Here is a 12,889-nt window from a genome sequence, read left to right as displayed (position 1 = left end):
CTTTTGCAATTGTTTGCCACTCTGCGTCCCCTTTTTGCCTTTTCCTGGTTGACTGATAGTTCATGGCATCTTTAAGAAAAGCAGAGACATAAATTATAAAGATTAACTTTATTTGTCACATGTACATCGAAGCATATAGTGAAATGTGTTATTTTTGACATTGGAAATGACAGCCCGCAAGTGTTGCTATGTTTCCGGTGTCAGCAGAGCATACAAACAACTTACTGACTCTAACCAGTACATCTTTAGAATGTAGGAGAATGTACTAACACCTCACAGACAGCAGCAGGAATTCAAACCCTGATCAGCGTAAAGCAATTGTGCTCACCACTACACTAGCATTGCGTCACGTCCATACTGCCCAAAGGGTAAAGAGTGAGTCAGCAAATGCACTGAGTACTTACACCATTTCTGGCAGGAAAGACAGAACATGAGTGCTCAAGAATAAACAGGTTCACAGCTATCAGTTCGTCACCACCTCAGTCCCTCTTTCACTTTTCAGATTCAGTTTATTGTCATTTATAACCACAAATACAATGCAGTTAAAAATGAGACAATGTTCTCTGGAATGATATCACAAAAAAGCACAAAACAGTCCACACAAGAAAAACCACATTACGTTTGGTAATCCCCAATCCAGAGTCCGGAGAGGCCACTGCGCATCGACACCACGCCACCGTCTCAGCACGTTCCCCGGAAAGCAACTACAAACCCATCAGACAAAACTAAAGCTACAAGACCTACACAAAACCATATAGTTACATATAGTTACAGTTAACATATAGTTTCAACAGTGCAGACAATACCATAATTGCTAAAAGACTAACTGACAAAGACCACATAATTATAACACATAGTTTCAACAGTGCAAAGCAATACCGTAATCTGATAAAGAGCAGTCCATGGCACGGTTTAAAAGAAAGTCCCAAAGTCCCGACAGCCCATCATCTCACGCAGAGGGTAGAAGGAAGAAAAACTCTTCCTGCCATGAACCTCCAACGCCGCAGCTTGCCGATACAGCACTTTGGGAGCTCCAACCACAGCCAACTCTGAGTCCATCCGAAAACTTCGAGCCGCCGACCAGCCCTCTGACACCAAGCACCATCTCTGCCGAGCGCTTCGACCCCGGCACCGGCTGCCAAGCAACAGGCAAAGCCGAGGATTCGGGGCCTTCCTCCCGGAGATTTTTCCGATCGCACAGTAGCAGCGGCAGCAAAACAGGCATGTCAGAAGTTTCACCAGATGTTCCTCCGTGCTTCTCACGTCCGTCTCCATCAAATCAGGATTGTACACTGCTCCCTACATGACAGATTACAGATATTCATTCCAAAGTGGCCGCTGCGCGCTGCGTCGCGCCACCATCTTGAAGTGCTTAGTGTTTCTCTCTGGTGTGAGTCCCGCACATGCTGACACCTCCCAGTCTTCACCCAACTAACAAGAGTCACCTGCCACTCATCTCTATCTCATCACCTGCAGCCCATTTAAACCCAATTCTCATCAAACCACAGATGGACTCAAACAGATGTTTTGAGCTTTCAGTTACCTGTTGTGTTTGGTATCTGTTCTCTCTTGTTTTTTAGCCTCTTGTGGCCTGTTATTTTCCAGCCTATTATTAAAGTTATTGCTCACTGCGTAATTGTCTGCGCTACACTGCTTTGGATCAAGTCTCCCCTACATTTCCTGACATCTGCGGTCTCCTGCATCCTTATAACGTCACAAGCATGTGGAACAATATCTCATTCTCCATCTGGACAGGTTGAACCTCAAGCAGTCAATTTCAAACTCTAAACTTTAGGTAACATACTTTACTTTGTCATACTTTTGGCTGAGTTTTGTTTGGTACAGTCAAGCCTGCAGGTATGTTCCACAGCCTTACTCATAGCTACACAACACAACTAAAGAGATTTAATGTGCTGTCACCTGATGTATTAAACTCATCTTGCCTCACCCTATTCTATTCCCTTTGTTTCATTCAACTCATAGAAGATAGAACATTACAGTGCAGTACAGGCCCTTCAACCAACTCTAAGATCAACTCAACCCTCAACTTTTCTATCATCCATGTCTCATAAATGTCCCTAATGTATCTACCTCTACCACCACCTCTGGCAGGGTGTTCCATGCACCCACCATTCTCTGTGTTAAAAATCTACGTCTGACATCCCCAAACTTTCCTTCGATAAAGTTATGCCCCTTTGTATTATCCATTTCCATGGGGAAATGTCTCTGGCTGTCCACTCGATCTATGCTTATCATCTCAAACAACTCTATCAAGACAAAAAGAGTTGATAAAATCACAAAAAGCAGAAGTCCCAGAACAGATCCCTGTGGAACACCACTGGTCACAGATCTCTAGGCAGAATACACTCCATCTACAGCTAGCCTCAGCTTTCTGTGGGCAAATTAATTCCGAATCCATGCAGCCAAGTTTCCCTGCATCCGATTCCTCCTAACTTTCTGAGTAACCCCACCCTGCTCATGGACTTTTGGTCCCACTCCCATCAGGGAGGAGGCTACGTAGCATCCACACCAGGACCACCAGACTCAAAAACAGTTACATCCCCAAGCGGTAAGGCTGCTCCACCCACTGACCCACCACTACTTTATCATTTCCTGTATCTATGTATATGCTATCTTATATATTTATATTTACTGTGTTTTTAATTATTACTATGTTCTTTATTGTGTATTTTTGTGCTGTATTGGATCCAGAGTAACAATTATTTTGTTCTCCTTTACACTTGTGTACTGGAAATGACATTAAACAATCTTGGAAAATTTTATGAAGATACCTTTCTCACTTTCTCTGCCTTCTAAAGCTAACCTCTTTTCATCTTTTCTCACTTTCCTTAAGTAATCTGAATCTGAAATGTTAACTGTCTACAAATGTTGTTTGACCAGTGAAATGATTGCAGCAACTTTTAATTTCAAATACCCAGCATCTACACTGACTGTACTGTTGATTTTTATGACTTCAATGAGATGTCTAAACAGAGCCCATTGCTGTTTTAAAAGTCCTCCCTGATCCGAACTGGACTATGTTATAATGTAGCACCTTATACAAATTCAGAAGAAGCACATTAGAAAGGAGGGCTCCATGGTACCATAGAGGTTAGCACGATGCTATTACAACTCAAGGTGTTGGAGTTTGAAGTTCAATTCCAATGTCAACTGTGCGTCCTCCTTGTGGAATGCATGGGATTCCTCCGGGTGCTTCGGTTTCCTCCCACAGTCCAAAGACTATTAACTGGTTAATAGGTTAATTGGTCTGTAAATTGCCCCGCGATTAGGCTAGTGATAAATCAGGAATGGTGCAGCTCAAAGGGCTGAACAGCCTGTTCTGGTCTGCATCTCTAAATAAAATAAAATCCATGACATCGAAAGTGAATAGGCAGAGAACAGGAGGTGATTCACTGGCAAAAGTGATAATAACAAGTCAAATAGCATGCTTCTGCCTGAGTTAGTTATTTCTCTCCACACCTGGCAGCAACTTTCCTGTTACTTTAGCATTTTTGTCTGTTTTTTTTAAACAGAGGTCAAGCTAGCTCAATGCTCAAACCAGCACAGATGGAACGTGTGCAAGGAACCAGCCAGATTCGAACTCAGGACCATTTGCCTTGAAGGCCAGTGCTGACGCTTCTGGCAATGCTTCTGTCAGAGGAATTTAAGGAATGGCAGCAGAAGGGCAGATGGTCCCACAGTCAGCTCCACTATTCTAAAAGGTCATGACTAATCAGAGATTAGCCTTATCTGTCACTTGTACATCAAACCATACAGTGTAATGTATCATTTGGTCAAACAGTCCGAGGACAGTCTGTGCTGGAGTGGGGGCAACCTGCAAGCATTGACATGCTTCCGGTGCCAACATAGCATGTCCATGACTTACTAAACCTTAACCGAGATCAACATCTGACAGACTCTTGGACAGGTACATGAAGCTTTGAAAAACAGAGGGCTATGTAGTGGGGAAATTCTAGGCAACTTCTAGTACACAGTCAACACATTGTGGGCCGAAGGGCCTGTAATGTGCTGTAGATTGCTGTTCTATGTTCTACATTCCAACCTGTTCCCCATCACTCTTTAACCTGCAGATTCTTGTGATTCTGACCTTAAATCTGTTCAGTGATTTCACAGGGGCATAGCAGCCAATGTAAAGCTAATACAAGGTCTGAGACGAGGGTTCAGTTCCACTGCTCTCTGTCAGGAGTTCGCACACTTTCCCCTGACTGTGTAGGTTTCCTCCAGGTGCTCTGGTTTCCTCCCACATACCACTGCGTAGACGTACAGGTTAGCAGATGGATGTGGGCCGGTAGGACCTTTTACCGAGCTGTGTCTCTAATTAATAAATTAACTGGACGGAGAGAGAAGCTTCACGACCTTCTGCTGACATTGCTTGACGCCTCTTTCCTAGATAGATGGCTCCTTTTACTCGAACTATGTCCTCCAGTTCAGTGAGGAGAGGCGCCCCAACATCTATTTTCTAAAGCTCCTGCAGAATCTTGTTTCCGCAAATTGATCTCACAGGCCCTTCGGTCCAACTTGTCCATGCTGTTTTCCAGCGAGCTAGTCCCATCTGCCCGTGTTTCCCCGTAACCCTCTAAACCTCTCCCAGCCACGTATTCATTTTTCTAGGTGGCCGATAAACGTTGTAAATGTCCTGCTTAGAGTCATAGAAAAATCCGGCACAGAAGGCACAGCTCTGGGCACCGACTCCCCGGTGTTTTGGGCTCACAGCTCCCGGCTCCGGCTCCCCGGAGGTCTGTGGTCCGGGCTCCCCGGCGACCGGCGACCGGGGCCCAGCGCAGGCTGTCGGTCGCGTTTTGAATTTGGCGTTGCTGGGCCGCCCGTGCTGCGTGGCGGCTGCGCGCTGCCGTCGGCCGGTGCTGGGCGATGGCGTTGACTCTATACTCGCTGGTTCAGGCCGCTCTGCTCTGTGTGAACGCCGTGGCCGTGCTGCATGAGGAGCGATTCCTCAGCAAGGGTGAGGGAGCGAAGGAAGGGAAATAGAGCGGGGAGGTGAGGGGAAAAGGGAAGGAAAGAGAACCAAGCAGCGGGTGTGAGAAGGTGTGAGTTTGGGGATGATTGAGAGGGTGAAGATGAGAGACGGAAAAGGGGGTGTGGGGTTGGGAGAGTGAGTTGTCTGAGGGAGGGGTGAGGAAGGGAATGGGGTGTGGGGTTGGGAGAGTGGGTGGTCTGAGGGAGGGGTGAGGAAGGGAATGGGGTGTGGGGTTGGGAGAGTGAGTTGTCTGAGGGAGGGGTGAGGAAGGGAATGGGGTGTGGGGTTGGGAGAGTGGGTGGTCTGAGGGAGGGGTGAGGAAGGGAATGGGGTGTGGGGTTGGGAGAGTGAGTGGTCTGAGGGAGGAGTGAGGAAGGGAATGGGGTGTGGGGTTGGGAGAGTGGGTGGTCTGAGGGAGGGGTGAGGATGGGGTCGGGGTGTGGGGATGGGAGAGTGGGTGGTCTGAGGGAGGGGTGAGGATGGGGACGAGGTGTGGGGATGGGAGAGTGGGTGGTCTGAGGGAGGTGTGAGGAAGGGAATGGGGTGTGGGGATGGGAGAGTGGGTGGTCTGAGGGAGGGGTGAGGATGGGGACGGGGTGTGGGGTTGGGAGAGTGGGTGGTCTGAGGGAGGGGTGAGGATGGGGACGGGGTGTGGGGTTGGGAGAGTGGGTGGTCTGAGGGAGGGGTGAGGAAGGGAATGGGGTGTGGGGATGGGAGAGTGGGTGGTCTGAGGGAGGGGTGAGGAAGGGAATGGGGTGTGGGGATGGGAGAGTGAGTGGTCTGAGGGAGGGGTGAGGATGGGAGAGTGGGTGGTCTGAGGGAGGGGTGAGGATGGGGACGGGGTGTGGGAATGGGAGAGTGGGTGGTCTGAGGGAGGGGTGAGGATGGGGATGGGGTGTGGGGTTGGGAGAGTGAGTGGTCTGAGGGAGGGGTGAGGATGGGGACGGGGTGTGGGGATGGGAGAGTGAGTGGTCTGAAGGAAGGGGTGAGGATGGGGACGGGGTGTGGGGTTGGGAGAGTGGGTGGTCTGAGGGAGGGGTGAGGAAGGGAATGGGGTGTGGGGATGGGAGAGTGGGTGGTCTGAGGGAGGGGTGAGGATGGGGACGGGGTGTGGGGATGGGAGAGTGGGTGGTCTGAGGAAGGGGTGAGGAAGGGAATGGGGTGTGGGGATGGGAGAGTGGGTGGTCTGAGGGAGGGGTGAGGATGGGGACGGGGTGTGGGGATGGGAGAGTGGGTGGTCTGAAGGAAGGGGTGAGGATGGGGACGGGGTGTGGGGTTGGGAGAGTGGGTGGTCTGAGGGAGGGGTGAGGATGGGGACGGGGTGTGGGGTTGGGAGAGTGGGTGGTCTGAGGGAGGGGTGAGGATGGGGACGGGGTGTGGGGTTGGGAGAGTGGGTGGTCTGAGGGAGGGGTGAGGATGGGGACGGGGTGTGGGGTTGGGAGAGTGGGTGGTCTGAGGGAGGGGTGAGGATGGGGACGGGGTGTGGGGTTGGGAGAGTGGGTGGTCTGAGGGAGGGGTGAGGATGGGGATGGGGTGTGGGGATGAGGGAGGGGATGGGATATGGGGATGAGGTGTGGAGATGAGGGAGGGGGTGGGTATGAGGAAAAGCTAGGATACTGGATGCATCGAGGGATCTGGGAATACTGGTCCATAATTCCTTGAAAGTGGATGGGATTGTGGAGAAAAGCTTTTGGCACATTGGCCTTCATAAATCCATGTATTGAGTACAGGAGATGGGATGTTATGTTGAAGTTGTATAAGATGTTGGTGAGGCCTAATTTGGAGTATTGAGTGCAGTTCTGGTCACCTACCTAAAGGAAAAGTGTCAATAAGATTGAAAGAGTGCAGAGAAAATTTACAAGGATGTTGCCAGGACTTGAGGCCGTGAGTTACAGGGAAAGGCTGAATAGGTTAGAACTTTATTCCCTCGAGTGAAGGAGAATGAGGAGAGATTTGATAGAGGTGTACAAATTATGAGTTCATTCATTATGTGCCATGTTGCATGATGTTGGCAATCAAGGTGTTTCTGTGACCATAGTTTTCTTGACTATGTGCTTATCCAAATCATTAATGTAAATTAAAACCAGCAGTAGCCTCAAAACTGATCCCTGCAGAACCCCACTTTTAACATTTTCTAGGTGTGAAAATAATCCTCTCACCATAACTCATTGTTTTTGAGCCAATTTGCACTCCTTACCCTGAATCCCTACCTCCTGTAATTTGATTGTTAACCTCTCGTGGGGTACCTTGTCAAAACCCTTCTGAAAGTCCAAGTACCGCTCTGTTGTTATCATAAATTTTAGTTGCCTCTTCTTAGAACTCAGCATATTAGTAAAACACAGTTTCCACTTGCTGAACCTCTGCTGGCTTTCTGCTATTATGCCTTCACTGACTTTTGAAAGGTGTTTGTACCTGTCATCACAGCCCTGGATACATGTCTGGCCCAGGAGATTTTTTTAATTTTCAGCTGAAGTAGGACCTCACTTTCTAAGATCTCCAAGTCACTTAAAACAACCTTGTTTAGTTCTATGCTCTCTGGCATATTGCTAACGTCTACACAGGTGAATACTTCAGCAAAATATGAGTTAATAGTATCTGCTATGTCCTGTGTGTAATTTATTACCCCACTGTTATTCCTAATACACTTAACTTCCTCCTTGACTTTTCTTTTACTTCTAAAGTATTGGAAAAACTCTGTTGGGGTCAACCTTAGCATTATCAGCAATATCCTTTTCAACCTGCCTTTTGGCAATCTGAATTTCCCTCTTGACTATAGCTCTCATATTTTCATATGCCTATGGTTAATATTATTATTTTTTCTGTGTTCATTTTATAGTTGTCTTTCCTTAAATAATTGTGAATGTAAATCTTCATTCATCCATGCAATTGATCCATTGTTTTTATTGCTTCTCCCGACTTTGGGTAAGAACATTTCCTGCACTGTGTGTATTGCCCCTTTAAGTCGACCCCATTGTTCCTCAGCAGTCTCAGCGTTTATATCTGCACCAGCTGCTCATACAACCATCTGCTCCTATGGCTTGATGCGACCCTGACTGGGGCTAAGCAGGTGCTACCCCTTCCCCAAGGGTGACCTGCAGGCTAGTGGGGGGAAGAGCACCCTATGTTTATGTCCTTTGGTAGGGACGTATCTCCACCCCATCACCCAATATAGAAGAGTATGCATAGGGTAAATGCAAGCAGGCTTTTTCCACTGAGGTTGTGTTAGGTGAGACTACAACTAGAGGTCAAGGTTTAAGAGTGAAAAGTGAAATGTTCTTCACTCCAAGGGTGGTGAGAGTGTGAAATAAGCTGCCAGTGCAAGTGGTAAATATGGGTTTGATTACAACATTTAGGAGAAGTTTGGATAAGTACATGGTTGGAAGTGTTGTGGAGGGTTATGATTCAGGTGCAGCTAGATGTCTCTAGATAGATTAATAGTTCAGCATGGACTAAATAGGCCGAAGGGCCTTTTTCTATGCTTTAGTGTTCTATCATTCTAAGGGATACCTCCTTAGCATTTCTATATTACGTCAGAGCCTGCAGAAATGTATAAAAAGTTAACCAAATGTAATAAAGATTTTAATAAAGACCCGACGTAGATTGGGAGACCGCGTTGCCAAGCACATACCCTCCACCTGCCAAAACAAGTGGAATCTCCCAGTGGCCACCCATTTTAATTCCACTTCCAATTCCAATATGTCTGTCCATGGCCTCTTCCACTGTCATGATAAGGCCACACTTGGGTTGGAAGAACAACACTTTATATTTCATTTGGGTAACCTCCAACACCCCTCCTTCACCATTTCCCCTCCCCTTTCCCTCTCTCATGTTATCTCCTTTCCTGCCTATTGCCTCCCTCTGGTGCTTCCCTACCCCCCCCCCCTTTCTTTCTTCCATGGCCTTGTGTCTCTTTCACTAATCAACATCCCAGCTCTTTGCCTCATCCTTCCCCCTTCAGGTTTCACCTATTGCCTAGCGTTTCCCTCTCCCCTCCCCCCCCCCCCCCCCCCACCTTTCACATATACTCATCTTTTATTTTCCAATTCTGCCAAAGGGTTTCGCCCCGAAACGTCAACTGTACTCTTTTCCGTAGATGCTGCCTGGCCTGCTGAGTTCGTCCAGCATTTTGTGTGTGTTGTGTGGATTTCCAGCAAATGCAGATTTTCTCTTGTTTGTAATAAAGACTGACTGAAGTAAAGAGAAAACTCCATGTCATGATCTTTGAGAAGATGATTCCCAGTCCTTAATTATGTTTGTGTGATAAACTACTAAGCAAATGATCTGCATATTTAGATACGTGCTGACAACTAAACTTCAGTTGACAATGTCTTTGTAGTTGGCTGGGGAGCCGAGCAGAGTGTGGGTGGTTTTGGAGAAGAACCAGGAATTAAGTCACAGCTGGTAAATCTGATCCGATCTGTACGCATGGTGATGAGATGTAAGTTATACAGCACTCTGCTCACTTTTTATTCCACTAAGAATATTGAAATATATTTTGCTCTTATACTAATCACAGGATGCATTTTATTATCTTGTACAAATCATTTTAAAAACAATAGGGACTTTAGAGAATGGTGTTTTTTCCAATCAGCAGTACTCTTTGCATTGCCTTTTCTCTCTGGTTCTTTCCCACCCCTCTGAAAACACGCACATTCTCACCAAGAACTCGACTGTATTTTGCAACCAACACATTTTTTTGTATTTTAACCCAGTGCAGCTAAATCCAAACCTATTTCTCTGCTTGATGTGTACGGTACTGTGCAAATGTCTTAGGCACCCTAGCTGTTTACACGGTTTCAGATGGTATGGACCCCTCAGAGCCCTGATCCCAACATCATCAGGGCTGTCTGGGATCACCTGGAGAGACAGAAGCAAGCCAGACAGCCAAAGTCTGCAGAAATACTGTGGCAAGTTCTCCAAGATGTTTGTAACAACCAGACGGCCGACTTTCTTATAAAACTGCACAACAGTGTACTTTCAATGTACTTGTAAATGCAGCTGGTAGTCACACCAAATACTAATTTGATTTAGTATTTTTACTGTTTACTGCTTTTTATAGTAAAATTTTTGATACTTAGAAACTTTTCATTTCATTATTTTTGAAAGCAGCTTTGCTTTACAAAATTATTTTATATGTGCCTAAGACTTCGGAATAGTATGTCTAACAGAACTCATAAAAATGGAACAGGAGTTCATTCTGTCACTTTTTTTTGGATAAACCAAGGGTTTCAAGTCCATTTCAGTAGTACCTCCATCCTCTGAAGTCAGCTAATCTATTACCAGCTGTAAAACCTTTCTTGATGCATTTTCATACTCTGCTTTTATCAGCCTATATTACAGCATCACGATAGTGTATGGCTTAGCGCGACACTATTGCAGCTCAGGACACTGGAGTTTAGTTCTGGTGTCCTCTGTAGGGAGTCTCGTAACGTTGTCCCCATGGAATGTGTGTGTTTCCTCCACAGTACAGGGACGTACTAGGCAGGTAATTGGTCATTGAAAATTGTCCTGTGATTAGGGTACATTAAATTGGCATTGCTGAGAGGTGTGCCTCAAACAGGTGGAAGAGCCTATTCTGATGTGTATCTGATGTATATAAACCATCAGGTAATTGAATCATCATAAGACATAGGAGCAGAATTCGGCCCTTCAGCCTATCTGCTCCACAACTCCATCATGGCTGATTTATTTTCCTTCTCAAACCCATTTCCCTGCCTTCTCCCCAAAGCATTTGATCATTTTACTAATATAGAACCTGTCAACCTCTTTTAAATATATAAATCCAATGACTTGGCCTCCACAGCCATCTGGGGAATGAATTCCACAGATTCACCACCCTCTAGCTAATGAAATTCCTCCTCATCTCTGTTCTAAAGGCACGTCCCATTCTAAGACTGTGCGCTCTGGTCCTAGACCATTATTGGAAACAGCCACTCCATGTCTACTCAATCTAGACCTTTCAATATCCAATAGGTTTCAATGAGATCCCCCCCCCCCCCCCCGATTCTTCTAAACCATAACAAAGTCAGTTGCATAGCCATCAAAAACTCCTCATGTTAACCCTTTCATTTCCAGGATCATTCTAGTGAGCTTCCTCTGGACCCTCCAATGCCCGCACATCCTTCACTAGATAAAGGGCTCAAAACCATTCACAATATTCCAGATGCGGTCTGTTGTATGTCGCTAACAAACACCAGTCGGGGTTTGATTCCCTCTGCTGTCTTAGGAGATTGTACATTCTCCCCTTGACCATGTGGGTATCCTCCAGTGCTCCAGTTCTCTCCCACGTTTCTAAGGTGTACGAGCTCGGGTTAGTTGGTTGTGAGTATGCAACATGGGTGCCAGAAACATGGCAACACTTGTGGTCTTCACTGACTTGATTTCATGCAAGTGACATATTTCACTGTACCTTTTGATTACACGTGACAAATAAAGTTATCTAATCATTGCGTTTGCTTCCTTACTACCACCTCAACCTGCAAATTAACCTTAGGGTTAACAAGGACTCCCAGATCCCTTTCCCAGAGGGCACTGCCTCAGAATAGAAAGACATCGCTTTAGAAGGGAAATGAGGATGGCAAATCCATGGTATTCATTGCCTGGAGAGCAAGTCTGGGTGATTTAAGGTGGAGGTTGATGGGTTCTTGGTTAGTCAGAGTTATGAAAGGTTATGGGGAGGAGGCAGGAGAATGGAGTTGAGAAGGATATTTTAATCAGCCATGTTAGAAACTCTAATTTCTGAATTTTCTCCCCTTTAGAAAATAGTATACGGTATAAGCTTTTATTCCTTCTACCAAAGTGCATTCTATTATCAGTCATTCACTGATCTTTCTCTTGCACATTTTTCTTCCCTAGTGCCATTAATAGTGGTGAATTCCATAACAATTGTACTGTTGCTACTATTCGGGTGAAGATTGAAAATGGTGTCAACACTTCAGTGATGAGATGAAGCCAAGTTTTCCACAAGAGTGGAAAATTGCAACATGTTCTGCTTAACTCCATAATCTCAAAGGTCTCATAGAATATATGGAAAGAAACTCATTGCATTACTTCCCATGTTGATTTGTACACATCAGAAACAAAAATAAAGATATCAATGGCCAAAATAACTTGTCAATACCCTGCTATGGACTGTTACAAATTGTCTGTAATTAAAGACGTTGGCAATTTGTCTTTGAATTTCCGTATTGTTGCTTTTTCTGTACTACATAAATTGTTTCATGGTTGGGATCAGCTGGTTGAATATATGAGGAAGTCGAGTTCAAATCTAATTGTCATTCAACTATACACATGAATATATCCAACTGAAACAGCGTTCGTCTGGGGCTAATGTGTAAAATGCAGTCACACACAGCACAGGGAATTTGTACGTTAGCAGTAAAATATATTCACAGAAAAATCTAGTCCTAGTCCCTGAGTGTTATGGCCTACATTGATGGTGCATGTGACGTTGGATACCATGTGAGCTGAAGTCAGGCAAAGCTGGTGCCTGTGTTACAGTGTGTTCAAATGCTGGTTTATTTTCCTTGGTACCAGGTACATATGTTATGTATTGCCTGTATGATACCCACTAAACAGCAGCTAGAATGCTTAAGATGAGGAAAATTCTATCAATATTTTCGTGCAATCAACAGTAAAACTCTGCTATATATATTCTCAAGCCCAGCTGTGAAAGGAGGAGGGTTAGGCATTGGGCTAGCAACCCCGTCCCGTAAAAACCCAGAGCTACAGCAACACCAAAGACCTCTCCCTGGGGGAGGAAGAATCTTCACACAGAAGACGTGTGGTGAAAGTGAAAGCCACAGGGCGGCAAGCTGCTGTTGGCGACCTTTGCTCCAGGAAAGGTGATGGGCTGAAGAAGTAAACAGAAAAGCACCAACAACGATGCACGAA

General features: G+C 45.8%; 1 protein-coding gene across 1 annotated transcript; it reads left to right on the top strand.

Annotated features, from left to right (window-relative positions):
- The first annotated feature begins 4,822 nt into the window (after nucleotides 1-4,822).
- On the top strand, nucleotides 4,823-12,175 carry ier3ip1 (immediate early response 3 interacting protein 1). The gene is made up of 3 exons (XM_073064044.1): nucleotides 4,823-4,981; nucleotides 9,333-9,434; nucleotides 11,852-12,175. Exons 1-3 carry the CDS (start codon nucleotides 4,891-4,893, stop codon nucleotides 11,905-11,907), a joined length of 249 nt encoding a protein of 82 aa, XP_072920145.1. The 5' UTR covers nucleotides 4,823-4,890; the 3' UTR covers nucleotides 11,908-12,175.
- The last annotated feature ends 714 nt before the right edge of the window (nucleotides 12,176-12,889 follow it).

This window comes from Hemitrygon akajei, chromosome 13 (genome assembly GCF_048418815.1).
Source record: "Hemitrygon akajei chromosome 13, sHemAka1.3, whole genome shotgun sequence".
Classification (NCBI taxonomy): Eukaryota; Metazoa; Chordata; class Chondrichthyes; order Myliobatiformes; family Dasyatidae; genus Hemitrygon; species Hemitrygon akajei.
This window is presented reverse-complemented; position numbering and strand designations above follow the sequence as displayed.